At 44.1% G+C, this 15,925-nt stretch overlaps 1 protein-coding gene across 1 annotated transcript in view; it reads right to left on the reverse strand.

Moving 5' to 3' along the window:
• CARMIL1 (capping protein regulator and myosin 1 linker 1) overlaps window positions 1-15,925 on the reverse strand; it is a 993,695-nt gene that overhangs the window by 280,764 nt on the left and 697,006 nt on the right. Inside the window, exons 25-26 of the mRNA XM_069218803.1 lie at window positions 6,669-6,797; window positions 6,243-6,374 (exon numbers count right to left, since the gene is read on the reverse strand). Coding sequence (XP_069074904.1) covers window positions 6,243-6,374; window positions 6,669-6,797 — 261 coding nt within the window. The remainder of the gene's footprint in view (window positions 1-6,242; window positions 6,375-6,668; window positions 6,798-15,925) is intronic.

Here is a 15,925-nt window from a genome sequence, read left to right on the forward strand (position 1 = left end):
GGTGTACTCCTTTAAGTAGTGTCACTTGTCATTATGAAGTGGCCCCACAGCATCTAAAATGAGAGTACAATGGATATGTTCATAGAGTATTCAAAGACCATTAGTATTAACGGAAGGGACTGTGCCCTCTTTGCATTTTTTTCGACAGAGAGATGGGTGTTTCGGAGCATAGTTACTAAGCATGTAAGAGTGGTAGAGTACTCCAGTATTACTACTTATGTGCTCATACAAGCTTTTGGGGCACTCATTTTGCACCAAAGCTGAGACTTCGTTCACTAAAGCAATGATAGATTGTCTAGACTTGGACCATGTGTTTAAAATACCATGACATTAGAGATACTTTGAGGAGAATAAGTGATCTGATTGTGACTTTCGGAACATCTCTAAGAACATTGTTCGGTTTTCAGACAGGGAACTAAATGAGTATATTAATGGCAAAAGAGCAAATGCAAAAACTTGACTGAATAAAGTACAGCTACACTTATGACCTACATGTTCCTTAACATGGAAATGGGGATGCAATCACATTTTCTTATAGTCTCTTTTTTAAGTTTAAAGAAGGAGTTTATTAAACAAGATTGCAACATACATTACATAATCATAGTAAAAGTTGAGAGTGTACAGATATCAACAGGAGATTTGTAAATCAACACAACATATCATTTAAGCACAATAAGTTGCATGTAAATGATCATGAAATGCAAGTGAGAGACGAAAAGAGAGAGAAATAACAGTAAGAAGAAGTGCAGTAAGTATTAACATATCTGATGGGAGCAGAGGTGAGGAGAGTGGGAAGATAAGTGTAGAAATAGATAATTAATAGCAACATATGATCAGCAAAATTATAAGAATACCATAAACTAGGGAGAACAAAGAGTCAATTCATGGAGGTTTAGGTACTTTTTCTAGCAGAGGCTGGTTAAAGGTAGAATTCCCGAGCAGTCCCAAAAATAGGTTGCTTGGTGGCCGACGAGCTGATCTGCCTATGCGACAAGAGACGATATTGAACTTGGTATTTTTTTTGTAAATATTAATCTGTATATAGGAACAAACAATATTTATATGGGAGAAGCTGTTTGGTAATCGAGAAGCCTTTAAGTATTTGTCTACACTAAATGATGTTTTTATATGTAATGCAGTTGCTTCGCATATTATGCATGTAAAATGCAAAATAGAATGTTTAACAAATCTAGAGTCTTGATTAAATCAGTTTATAGCAATTCTTTCTCCAAACTATGACTCAATGTAGTACCTAAATGAGTTTTAACTTGGGTCATTTTATCTTCTTATTTGTGTAATTATGATGTCTTGTTCTTCTACGGTTTATCGTGTTTATAAACTGAATAAAGATTTGAAATGAAATGAAATGCTTCTTTTTATCAGGCTCATCAACTTTAACATGACTTATTAGTAAGGCACTTCATGACCTCTTCTCACTTTGGGAATCTGGATTTCTGGTTCACAAAGAAACATTTTTTCATCATTTTCTATCAAATGTTTTTATGTCTAACAAAGTCCCCAAAATACAGCGGCGAAGGGACGAAAGACCTTGTTGGCAGCCGTGGCCCTTCCTTTAGGGCGGAGTGGGCCACCCCCCCCCCCATCATTTGCACTGTGTAAAGAGTGCCTGTCAGGCTGAGCAAAGGTAAGCCTGACAGACACTCCTGGTATTCAGCTCAGGCAGCCAGGAGCGAGACATGCGCAATTTGCGCAGACTCTTGGCTGCCTGAGCTGAACTTTGCTGGGCTGAAGAGGTCACAGGTCCTATGGGCGTGACCTCCTCGGCTCAGCAAAGGTGGTTCGAGGCCCGTCCTCTCGGTGACGAGGTGAGGGATTACCCATTTACATCGACCTGGGCACTTCAGGTTTAAGCCCTGAAACGCCCAGGGCGAGTATCAATCAGTGACACCTCGTCACAGAGTGGGGTGGGTTCAGAAGTCTCACTGACCCCATCCCACTCTGTGAGGAGGCTGGGACTGCTGCCTTCCCTCAGGCAGCAGTCCCAACCCTCCTGGGACCTCCAAGCTGAAGGTAAGTGTGTGTGTGTGTGTGTTTTTTAAATGCATGTTTGGTGCGTGAGTGTATGTTTGAATGTTGATGAGTGTTGTGAATGGATGTGCGTGCGTGTGTGAATTAATGAGTGTGAGTGTGCTTTTCCCCCCGCCCCCCTCCCTCCTAAAATTACCGCCCGCCACTGCTTGTGGGCCAAAATTAAGTGGAGCCCTTAGTCATTGAACATTGTCAAATGATGTGTCCTGCAGGGTCAAGGGTCAGAAGGAACAGCAACGAAATCGAGGAGCACTTCAGGGACCCTGGGACTGGTGAGATTCCAAGAAGGCCATTTACATATACACGTGCATTTCCAATTCTGAAAATTCAATGTTGACGTTCATTTGCACTTATTACCGTTTTTCTTTAGTTTCACCCTTAGTGAAATATTTTTTCTCATGGACAAACCTCTCTTCAAATAAGTCCACCGAATTTGGCGAAGCTCTCTTACCATCCTCAGACGGAATACCACATTTTTACAAAACAGTTCACAGACCTGTGCATATCCGTTTCTGAATAGCAGTCACTAAGATCTGTTGTTAAAATTGCTTTCCAATCACGACATTTGCAAACCGGCATTGACGACTTTTCCATTGCTTTCTGCCTGAAATTTTCAAATATTTATGAGATAGCAAAATAGGTTTTATTTCATGAGTTAATTAGCTACATTTTTAAGTACAAGACAGCTCCACTGAAAGACTGAAGACGAGTGTTCCAAAGGTCTGATGGTCTATAATCAGAATCCGCAATTTTCCACAGCAATCTAACACCCCACTGACAGCCCTTCACAAAGAACTTGATTTAACTGTGATTACTATGTGCAGGCTGGAAATGCTGGCACACATTTTTGATTGCGTCTGGCAACTTTAGAAGACAGAACCGTGCTGAGACATGTCAGCGCTTGTAGATGGGGTAAGGATGCGGGAAGGAGTAGCCATTCTCAATGATGCAAAGCAAAACTATTAAGAGTGCAGTGATGCACAGTCATGAGAACCTGATTCAAGATACCTTAATAACTCTAAAATGTATTCACCCATATATTTTAAATATTAAACTGTACCTAATGTAAAAACGTGTAGTCCACAGCTCTCGCGTTTCCCAGATTCATGGACGTGTAGTTCACTTAGTCTAAGTCCTGTTTTTATAATGGGCTGAAAAGGGCTACACATCCCAGAATACAGACAAACTCCCAGTACATAATGAGCTACAAAATCATGTTACAGTGAACCTTGAGAGCTCTGACAGTCCTGCACATGCTTCAAATGTAAAATAAATCTGTTTCCTTCCTCTGGCTGACAATGATAGATTCACACCCCAGTATACAATGGTGAGATTCGATTAAAGCGGTCAAAAACGTGAAATGATTAACAAAACATTTTATATATGCAGAATATCTACCACAAACTATTCATATGTACACGGTTATACAGAATAATAACAGCAACATTGTTTTATATATGGAGCTTCCTACCATGCTTTGACCGCCTCTAACTGCTGTGTTACTAGTGTTTCCCAATTTAATGGTGCATATATGTGAATACACACACTGAAAGACCTAGTAGATGACAATTTTTGATGAGATTTACTACATCATTTCTTGTTTTTTCCTGCTCAGGCAAAGAGAGGTGTTCATCATTTATCTTTACAGGTGTTGGAGACTATCATACACTGATAGTCTGTTTTCAGATGTCGTGATATTCTAATGTGTGTTTGTGTGTCGATATTTGGTAGGCTGGACTTATAATAGCATTTTTATTGAAAGGGCAATAAAGCATTGTAGCAACACTGTCATGCATATCCTACTCATTGGTCATGAAGACCCTGTGGTTAGTGGCATGATCTGTGGTTTCTCGTTGGGAAGTCTTTCCAACTCCTCAAGTTCAGTCAAAGTCATTTTAGACACTGATATTTCACACACATGGACATGGTGTCTAAGCAAGCAGTTTTGTTACTCTGCAATAAAACCTCAGCTGCGGCCTCATGAACATCTAGTCCCTAACCAGTTTGCGCATGTACTACTGTAGTGAAGTCAAAGAAGGCATTCGGCAAAAACTATGCAGAAACTTAAGAGCGAGCAAAACTATGCCACCATGTTCATCTTTGTCCTGAAAGGTTCTGATTGCATCACTCCAGTGATAAAATTACTGCTGGATGGCCTTCAGAAAACCTTGATAGCAAACCGCCAGATGCTTATGGGCCCACTCCAACAATGGCTCCTAAAGTTTCTGCTGTGATACAAATGGTAAAGGAGAAGGCTCCTCCCTCTTGAACTGTATTACTTTGTTACATTGTCATGACCCACCTCCTCTTGCTTCAGGCGTTTGGTTTCAATTGACTTGCATTGCATGCTTGCATTCCCACCCCCAAAATCTATCCACTGCTGAGTATCTTTATTGCTGTTTGAGGTATATGAATATTACAAAAAACTAAATAAAAATATAAATCCCTAACAACATTGTGTTTTTAAAAGAAAAATAAGTCAGTACAAATATTGGTTTCAGTTATTTTCAGATACTCCCCACTTTCACCCACACCAGCTAATGTTTTAGGATAAGTGTGCATCAGCAACAAAACTCTTGATGTGATAAAAATAGATGCCATAAACCATCAATTGCTAAAACATGGACATGTTTCTGCGACTGTTTTACAAGAGACAATCAAGGATGAGTAGGGAAGTACCTCCTGGAAAACAAAGAAATGTGTGAAATTTTTTCAAGATTACAAATCGCAAAACTCAACATAGAAAAGTCAGAAATAAACTCCTGGAGATTTAATGTATATTTGGCAAAGATATGAGTACTTCATTGGATTCACAATGTATCAAAGGAATTCCACGCTAGTCGTACATTCCAAGGAGAACTCCACTGCATACAAGGCTCTCTTGTAGATCAAACTTGGGATCTGATTTAGAGTTTGGCATATAGCTTACTCCGTCATAAACGTGCCAGATATTTTGTCTGACGTATTACGAGTTCCATAGGATAACGGAGTAACCCCACTCACCAAACTGCAAATCAGGCCCCTAATCTGAAGCTGTCTCATTGTTATCACCTTAGCTTCTAAAAAACAACATTGGCTCTCAGTGGCTGGAGCTATGTTCAAATTATTGTGCATGATTTTCTAATTACAGGGAGCTGCGAGCCAGAATCATCTGTAAACGTTAATCTCCCCACAAACTAAGTGGAGCATACTGCACACCACAAGACCAATAGTAATGACAAGTCAACCAAAACAAGCATGATTGTTCAAACCAGATTTACTCAAAAGGCAGACAGTGCAAGAACGGTCTAAGTTCTGGGTTCGCAGCTATGGAGCCTTGCTAAACTCCGACCTGAGCCCCAGGCCAAATCTGTCAACATTAAAAGAAATGCGAATGCAAGCCTTTTCAGAAAGGTGGTTCCTTATTTTATTTTCTAGTGCTGACTTTATTTTGTGTAGCTGCTTTAACCTAATGCCCGCAGTTCTGTCCCAGTAGCAGATGTTCCCTATTCACAGGTGTATTTTACATACACAACATTCCACCAATCCAGATACTACATTTCTTGATTCAAGTTGCTGAACATACATTTTAACTTGCTGCTTTTGGAAAGGACTGTGCAGAAACGTTTGTGAATTGGAACAATACGCAGTTATATATTTAAAATTGTAGTTCACTGTATGGACACATTGTTTAAAACGTCTTGGACTAACCAAATCTTCACATAAAATTATTAGCTATACCTTTTTACTGTTAAAAAGCAAGTATAGTAGGACATAGATTCTGCTTCTGCAAAATCAGGATTTAATTTCACTTGCCCAGTTTAGTTATACGGAATCTTTTATTCAAAATATAAGGATATGTAAGGTGAGTGGAGTGGACAGGGTCTGTGCTTCAATGCAGAATGGTGGTGGAAGGACGAAGATAATATTTTGCAAATGTGTGCAATAAATATGAGAAAGCGAGTTGTGTAGCAATGTTTTTGTAGGTTTTTTTGTCAGTTGTATCACAAACAGCAAAGAATTTGTTATCTTGCATTTAACAGTTGGAATATATTTGCAATGCTTATAAATGCAGACAGTGAATGTGCTTTTTTTTTTTTTACATTGAAAATAATTATTACTCAATTAAAAAAATAAACAGTGGTCAGCTATACAGAGAGGACGTGTGCTTTTGGCGGTGAATTTTCCAAACTCATACACCCTTTTCCCTTTACCTTCAACTGTTCATCTACTACTCGTGTGACTTCTCCTGCCATGGACTCCAGCGTTTCCTGTATTGGACTGGACAAGTAGCCATTGGCTCCTGCCCAAGCAGCTCCCCCGAGATGATACAAGTTTGGTAATAGCTGTAACAGATATTATCATTAATGCATTGATATTTGAAACAACTTTTGTTATAAGAACATGTATACACGTTTAGGGAGCTCGATGTTACTTTTATGTCAGCAAGTGTATTTTTATTACGTGGCATGCATTAGAAACTCCAACGAAGGTCTAGAAAGATCAGATCCAATCCACATTTTCTGTATAAACACGGGCTATGTAAATGACTATTACTTAGATCCACTGTATTATCTAAAACGCTTGCACGGATCCAGCCCTCTTGGATCTACATTGTACAGACTTGCATAAGAGCTTACCGTTTTGGAATTCTTGGCATCCCGCATAAGCCGTTCTGCAGATTTTACATCGTCTTGTATTGTGTCCATGCCACAATTTCTCAATGAGTTGAGGTGATCTTGAACTTTTACACACATACGGTCAATCATCTACACAGCCAACAGAAAAAACATGAAAAACAAATATACATTTTTGTAGCAATAATGAGACACCGACACATAATACCAAATAGGTTTCGCTACCAAGGTACAAAGGTCCAAGCTAAACTCAACACACCCCTCAATATATACATATGTTAAATTTGTTGATTTCAATAAACTACTTTTATATATAATAATAAAGGAGAAATGGTCTTTCATGGATTGACCCTGAGAACTTTGACAGCACAACCCTCTTCCGACCTTCCAAGATGCAGTAAAACAATCAAACTGAATAACCTGGAATTATTCTTCACGTACTGGATTACCAGACAGATACAGATGCGTTCTACACTAATATGCAACATTGAAATGTGTACTGCATATCTTTCATGTAGATCCTAAACTTTAAACTTCTATGATAATAAGCACTGGCAAAGCCAATACGTCTGGCCTGCACAGGCTGGTGTGATAGTAAATATAAACAAAAAAAAATGAAAGCGTAAACCACAGGAAAAAGAGAAATATTCCACCTCCTAAATATGGCAGCCAGAGGTGCATGGTCAAGATGGTAGACTCGTAGTATGCGCTGTTCCACTCCTTCGTCTGAATGCTTCTGCACAGAGCATCTACCAACGTGCCTCAGCCCCAGGGCGGGGGCAGCGAGGTCAGAGTCCTCCAAGGGAGGCTGCTAGTGTTGCTGGGGAGTGGTCTGTGACCCAGCCACTTGCAAACCCCCTTGGCTGCTGGGTCCTCTCACTGTCTCCGGCCAGATGGCAGCGCGATGATGAGGTGGAGGCAAGCTGCAGCAACACAACATGTGGCCCTGAAGAGCAGCTGGGCCCCAAGCAGGGCTCGACTCACCTGAAGCAGTGGGCCCCAGCAGGGAGGCACAGAGACACCGGAGGCTGGAGACAGGTGGCGCAGCTTCACGCTGCACACTCATTGTCTGACGGAGGCCCAGTGAGACAGCTATGCAACAGAGGATGGCCTGGGCACCATGCGAGCAGCAAGGGGGGGCTGAAGACAACTGCCAAATTGACACCATGAGAAGTGGCGGCCCCCCCAACAGAGTACAATCAGCAGAAGAAGGTGAGCAGGCACTGCACAAAGGGTGATGGAAAAGTACCCCATCATGATCCATAGATCTAGTGTGCTCCTGATGGCAATGTCTGAAGGAGCCATGGGACTGGTGACAACATGGGGCCTGCAAGAAGCCTGTTGGGAGACACCGAGCTGGTAAGATACAGCAGGCATATAACACTCAAGCCATAATGAGTGCAACCACAGGGACTACGTGACTGACACCAAGACCGATACCTCCTGTGGCCATAGAACAGCAAACAGGGTACATCCTTGCCACTTTAATCACGGCGAGACTTATCTGCCCCATATCAACAAGCTGGATCTGGTGGACACCCGCAGCCATCAATGCAAAACCTGAGCCCTGTTGTGGGGTAGAGATACACCTCTAGACATATTGCTAGTCGCACAGTATTCTTGACTCTAAGAGCCCCGGCAATAAAGAAAGAAAGAGGAGTCGCTCAAAGACATTCTCACACAGTCGGCTGGAATGCTGGATGAGGAGAACCCACAAATGCAAAGATCAGCTGGAGCGCCAGACGTGGGGGAGATGAAGTGGCCCGGTTAATGAGATCCTTTATGGAAGAGCTCTTTGCATCCTTACATGAAAATATCCATGCAGTGAAACTGAAGCTGGGTCAGGACTTTAAGAAGGTTAAGTGAGAACTAGAAGACCTGGGCATCTTAGCAACCACCACTGAGGATAATAAGTTTGGACGGATGAGGAGATTGAACATGTACAGCAGGAAGTTCGACAATTGCAGGACCAGCAGATTTCCCTACAAGCCCAAACTGAAAATCTTGAAAACTGTTCACACAGGAACAACATCCACAGGGCAACAAATAAGGCTGAGGGCACAGACAGTGAGGCCTATGTAAAGGCCCTCTTCCTACAGACAGTGGACTCACAAACAGATATGGAGGTTCAGTTGGGCAGAGTTCATGGAGTGGGCCTCCTTCGAGCAGACGGAGGCCGCCCACCGGACATTCTTGTCTGTGGCCACTACTTTCAATTAAAAGGAGCCATACTACATAAGGCAAGAGATGCTTACCCTGTACAGTTCTGTGCCACAAACTGTCATTATACCAGGACTTATCAACTGTTACACTTCAGAAATGTGGAGACCTCCAATCTGTTATGACCTTCCTAAGGAGCAAGGGGATTTCTTACAATTGTGGCCACCCAATCTGCCTCATTTGTCTCTGGGATGAAAAGCTTCATCAACTTAAATCCTTAAAGGAGGCCTGCCACCTCCTGAAAATCCCCAAGAAACAGAAAGAGTGCTTGCTGCAGAGACTCAGCAAGCATAAGGGGAGAGAGCGCAACTATTGGGAAAGTATCAGCCTCTCTCAAAGCTGTAGCCAAGCCACATCAAACAGCTATGCCCAGGGGTGGGCACCCTGGGACATTGCAGGAGCCGGCCCTGGGGGGTGGCGGTTCCTAGGGCCATCAGAGGTTACTCGAGGGGGGCGCACGGTCCCCCTCCAATGTGAAGGTAGCCCAGGGAGGTAGTGGTCCCACAGGATAAGGGGGCACAAAACGGATACCCTTTACATATTTTTATTGTTTGCCGCAGGGAGGTGGTGATCACTTGGGCTTGGGGGTGGGCAGGATGCTCCCCCACACAAAATTATCAAAGCCCGTAGGATCTGGCCCACCCGGGAGCATATCAAAAAGCAAGCATGGGAAGATGTTATATGCAATAAATGCCAGTTGAGTGAGCAGTTCTCATCAGGCTGCTGATAGTAAAAGTTGAAAAGAAGACAACAGGTATGAAACCTAGCTGAAGAGTGGTACAAAAGTTAAACACCAGCATAGCCCACGGACAAAACGCCACAAAGTGGACATCCCAACATAAAACAAAGCAATAAAGCTGAAACAACGAAAGAGCTACAACTTAAAAAGAATAACAATTGCTTAGCAAAGAAAATAATGTCCCTACAGGAGACATCAAAATCACCAAAAGTAAAAGACAAAGCACGTCAGCAGTCTCCATAATATCAATGTATATGATAATCCTCCACAGGAAGAGAGGTACACAGCAAAAGGGGATATCCCCTTATGAATTAAGGAACCTAAGTAAAAACGAAGAGGGGTATAACCACCCCTACAGGGGTAGAAATGTATGACAGCACCCTGAAGAATAGAATGAAAGGAACCGACCAGAGACATGGAAGCATGATGTTCAAGGAACATGAGTAACAACCATGCATCCACCATAAGGTGGAAGATAGCCATTGACACTGAGAAAGCCCAAATGGTGGTGCCTGAAGAATGAATTCTGAAGGCTGTGAAAGGTGTGTAGCTCTTTGTCCAAAAGGGCCATACAGTAGCAAGGGTACAGCACCTTACCCCATGCAAGCTTAAAGTAATACACAACTTCTTGCAATGAAGGAGCAATGCAAGGGAAGCAAGACCAGCAGCCGAAGGGAAGAATGCCTGTAGCATGACTTGCACAGACCCAAGAAAGGCCCTCCTGCATCACCAGTGTCTGAGATGCCCAGGATGTTTTTGAGAACAGTAGAACCACTTGCCCCGATTCTCCAACAGGAAAGGAAGAGAAGCATAAGAAATACTTTCATAATAAAACAGGAAGACTAATACATCAAAGAGATATTTGTGCAGGCCAAAGGCCATGCACAAAGATCCCAAGGAGACATAATGACCAGCTCCCTATAAAGGATACAAAGAGTACTACAAGATATTTAGTAACGCCTATAAGGCAAACAGAGGATGCTCCACATGAGCAGACTAAGGGGGTCATTCTGACCCCGGTGGGCGGCGGAAGCCGCCCGCCTGGCGGGAACCGCCAGAAGACCGTACTGCGGTCAAAAGACCCTGGTGGTCATTCTGACTTTCCCGCTGGGCTGGCGGGCGACCGCCAAAAGGCCGCCCGCCCGCCCAGCGGGAAAGCCCCAGCAACGAGGAAGCCGGCTCCGAACGGAGCCGGCGGAGTTGCTGGTGTGCGACGGGTGCAGTTGCACCCGTCGCGATTTTCAGTGTCTGCCAAGCAGACACTGAAAATCTTAATGGGGCCCTGTTAGGGGGCCCCTGCAGTGCCCATGCCAGTGGCATGGGCACTGCAGGGGCCCCCAGGGGCCCAACGACACCCGTTCCCGCCATCCTGTTCCGCCAGAAACAGGATGGCGGGAAGGGGGTCGGAATCCCCATGGCGGCGCTGCTTGCAGCGCCGCCGTGGAGGATTCCCTGGGGCCGCGGGAAACCGGCGGGAAACCGCCGGTTTCCCTTTTCTGACCGCGGCTGTACCGCCGTGGTCAGAATGGCCCCAGAAGCACCGCCAGCCTGTTGGCGGTGCTTCCGCGGACCGCCAGGGTCAGAATGACCCCCTAAGTACCATAAAGGTAACTAACTCTTGAGCATGAAGCCCATCTTCAGAGATAAAGAAAAAAAACTGTTGTAACAGGTGCTAAACCCACTTAGGGTCACAGGAATATATTCCGCCAATACAGCAAAAATAATACGCTGTCAGCAACAGCCACAAGAAAAACTAGGAATACCTGCAAAGGCAGGAACACCGTACCAATTGCCCCCAGAAGGTGGAAGGGTTCAGGCAGTAATGAAAATAGGGAGACGAAGCTGGGCTCAACAGGAACTATTGCGACACCACTCTGGGATGGTTCCATCTGTTAACATAAGAATAGACATGATTTCAAATATTTGGTACTCCAATTGTCCCCAAAGTGTTGCAATGTAGAATCTGCATGAGTTCTTAACAGGCGAGTGCCATCAAAAGGCATATCCTCCACTGAAGAACATACAGCCTCAGAAAACCAGAGAGATGTAGATAGGTGTGCCGGCTCAGTGCTACAGAGTGAGCCATGGAGTGGCCAAATGACTCTGTGATAGCCATACCACACCTCATGACAAATCTAGCTGCCTCTCACCCATCTTGAAATGTCTGGGCGAGTTCGCTCCGGTTTTCCTCCAGAAGGGAAGGAAGCATGCATATCACCAAATCTCACAATGCATGGGAAACAACGCAAAATACAAGAGGTGTTGATTGACGGCAGTGCTGGGCTGGTGGAGGAGAAAATACTTCTTCCACAGGATTTCAGCCGCCTAGACTCCCTGTCCAGGGGAACATGAGGGAGGGCGCGGAGGTCAGCAGAGGTGGTAGCAGCCTGTACCACAAACCTTTTCTGAGCCAGGTGCCGTACAAGGCAAGCCTGGTCTCCTGGAAAGGGCCGGTGTCTATGGACTATGGTTCTGTCCACAGGGTCTCCCATAGCGGGATTAGCCCAGGTACCCAATAAAATGTCACAGAGCGTCTCAATATATAGGAGCACAGGCTCTATTCCTGTCTGACCCTGGTGGAGCACTGTTAACAAGGGGTCAATGGTGACCTACACAGAAGACAGCTGCAATTTTAGGACCGCAGCTGCCTTATTCAGTACCTCTGTGAAGGGGGAGCTCACCTCCGTCACAAGGCTGGGGGGGGGGAGGTCCAAAGCCAGTGAGGACTCAAAGCCACTAGCCTCACCCAACTCTGTCAGCCAACTGCCCTCCAGAGGAAGCTGGACAGTCTCATCCACAAGGATGCATAAACCAAGCTCCTCTCCTTCACCTCCAAAGGCCTGTTTTCTCAAAGGAAAAGCAGCTAGGGACTGATGAGAAGGGAAAGTATCCAAGTCTACAGGCAATACCGGTGCTGCACTTGACGCCGTCTGGCATTGGGGCTGTGTCACTTCGGTGCCTGATAGGGTAATCGGCTTGGCATTGATCGGTGCCGCAGGCGTCAGTTGATGAAACTCAAGTGTAGCAGGTGTGAACCCCGAAGAGCTGTGCACTGGAGTCAGTACAGATCTGAGCATGGATCCGGAGGGCCTATCTGATTTCGAGGATGCACCCTCCGGCGATGAGACAGATAGAATACCTCTGACCTCCTTGGGGCTAGTAAGAGCGCCAGAGGGACGAATGGACTGAAGGGAGTTGTAATAATCCCACATCTGGGCCAGAGTCCCTACAGAGAAAGGAGGGAGGTGCAGATGGACTCATGCTCCAAAACCGGGGATTGGGAGCAGGTGTCAGAAACGCCGAACTTATCTATCACAGGCGGATGTTGCAACTTTGACCGCTGGTGCTTCACGGGCTGCTCCTTCAATGATAAGAGGCGATGACAGGAACGGCTCTGAGAACAAACTTGAAACCGTTCAGGGCTCCTGGAACAAACTCGAAACCGCTCCATGGACTCGGAGCGAAACCAATGACAGCATGGGACCTCCGCCACGTGCACCACCAAGATCTTCATACAGTGCTCCCACAATGCCTTCAGTTAAGGTGACAACAAGAGTTGTGGTGTTCATTGAGGCACCACATGCAAACAATTTGAGGGTCTGTGAGAGACATCTACCTGCCATAGGACCCACAAGGTTTGAAGCCTGACGTCACATAGAAAGGCATACTGTTTCCTTGACAAAAGAAGTGTTTGTTGAGGTAGGCCAACGGCATAAGGTAACTACAGATCTGAGCTGAAGCACAGAAAAGAAGGGAACTGACATCAGCACATCGGAGAAGAGATTATTTGGACTCCATCGACATCAGGTCCAGTGGACAACATTGCTACGGAGTCACATGATGCCCTCTTCCGATATGCAGAAGTAATGCTCGGGAAGAAGTTTTCGGATCCAGTCTGGCACCTGAGAGAGAATTCTGTGGTAAGGAATCTCTGGCTAGATGTCTATCAGATAAGTGGCTATTGTCCAACAACAGTGAGTGACCCATCATCACTGAATTATACATTCTACAGCTGCATTCCTATACAGAGGAGAAAACCCCCGGACAGAAAATATGGGAGCTTGAGCTGGGGTGGATTCTGACACATAAGGAATCAGAGGAGATTTACTACAGGGCGAGGCATACTGCACACAACACTGCAAGCACAGAAATCGCTGTTAAGATTGCAACTTATTGGTATCTAACTCCTGATAAACTTCATAGAGGCAAACCCACCCATAGTGCAGACTGCTGGAGGGGCTGTGGGGTTCACAGGATATTGCTTCACCTTCTCAGGGACTGTCCAAAGCTCACAAGATACTGAAACACAGTCTTGGCCGATGTTGACACATACTCTAACATGCAATTGCCACGCTTTCCAGCAGACATTATCCTAGGCCTCCCCAACCTGCTGACTTTTCCACCAAAATCACGTAGGATGTGACGCACTGGCCTGGCACTGGGAGCAGCATTCCAAAACATTCTCTCCCACTGGGGAACAGAGAAGCTCCTGATGTGCACAGCATGGCTCCATAGGATATGGCGTATACTAGATATGGAGCATCTGACCCTCGCACTAACCTTTCAATTAGACATCTATTGAGAATTCTTGCAACTATATATTTCACTGCTATCTGCTGAATTTTACAAACTGGCATGTCCTAGACACCTACGCCCAGTGTGCTTAACAGCACACGAAGTGGTGACACAAAGGAGGGGAGCAAAAAAAAAAGGGGGAGACAACCTCACACAGCTTAGGAGCTATAGATGAGTGAGGACAAAGGGGAGGGGCACGGAAGAAAACAGTTGGGAATGTCTAGTTGTTTGCAACTTTCTGACATACAGCATGCAATAACTGGGCTGGCTGCATGCAGCATTTCAGTCCTCTTTTGCATTGAAATAACAAAATAAAATTAAAATAGATTTGAACCATAAATATGGCAGCAATATATCGTAATTAATATCAATATATATATTTTTTTTAAACTGTAATTTTCATAGATTGGTACTAGTACTTCCTAACAGGCTGATGTACTAAGAGCAAACCTTTTTAGTTTGAATGCACAATATAGGAATATATGATTCTTACTATGTTGACTTTGAATTACGGTAATATCAAGTTCAAACGCACAAGAATGACTAAAAAGATAAGAATGTAGAATGGAAAGTGAAAAGCCATGACAAAGTAAAGTAATGGATCACCAGCAATGCCATTAAAGTAGATTTCTTTTTAGGTCGTTGTGCACGTGTGATCAGGAATAATGCTGCCACTTGCAGCTCAAGAGAGCCAGTGGCTGACATGCCTGACATATTGCCCCCATGCTGAATTATGTGGTCCATACAAGCAAATAAAAAATTACAGCTGAACATACCAATGGATGAAGAGGGCTGACCCAAAACCCCTCTATATATTATTATTTGATTTATTACTAGAGGCTAGTCAAAGCTGTCTCTTGACCAGACCTAAAAAAGAAGCAACAAATATACACGAGAATTCAGATCAGTAGCTCTCCCTACCACCTTCCAGGAAATGAAATCCATCTTGTGCAGCAAAAAATATAAAAACAATCACTTTGCATTTTGACTCCCATTATGACGAAATATGCTCGAGCATGTGTTACAGTGCAAGTCATGATGCACCGGACATTTTTACTGTCCAAAGATGCCTGTCTAAAGTAGTTAATTAAAGGTAAATGGTAATAGGTGTGCAACGGGAAAGGAGTGGCCACAGAGCAAATTGAAGATTCTAGGCCCTCCTAAAAAATTAATTTTAAAAAAAGGACGTGGAGTGCCGAGGAGCAAAATTACTGCTGAGAAGCAACTATGAGTAGGGAAGGTAGGAGGAGCACTGGTGCCTGTGGTGGGGATCAATTAAAAAAATGCAAGCCAAATGTGAAAGAGAAAAGTTAGAGATTAAAAGTAAGACAAGGGGAATAGGAGGACAACACAGAGGGCACATGGGAACTGGTAGGGGTAAAGGAAGCGAAAGAAAGATAACACAGGTCCTGAAATGCAGTGCTGAAAGCAAAAGAAAAAAAAAGTAGTTCCTGATGTCCTCTCAAAAGGAAGTTTAAAAAAGCGATGTACCAGGGGAGGGACAAAATTTAGAAGAGGAAGGAAAGACAATGACTTAGAAGCACGCAAATGAGATTGACAAGAAAACCAAGCAATACTAAGCAATGGACTGAACCGAAGTATTGATATTGTCCACAATAGCTGTTTCCACAATATCCTTCTGTAGAAAAGACCTAAAAATACAAATCTTGATTTTGTGTCTGATGTTTATGTGGTCACTGGTTGATTTGTGTTTCCTTAGAAGGAA

This window comes from Pleurodeles waltl, chromosome 2_1, assembly GCF_031143425.1.
Source record: "Pleurodeles waltl isolate 20211129_DDA chromosome 2_1, aPleWal1.hap1.20221129, whole genome shotgun sequence".
NCBI lineage: Eukaryota > Metazoa > Chordata > Amphibia > Caudata > Salamandridae > Pleurodeles > Pleurodeles waltl.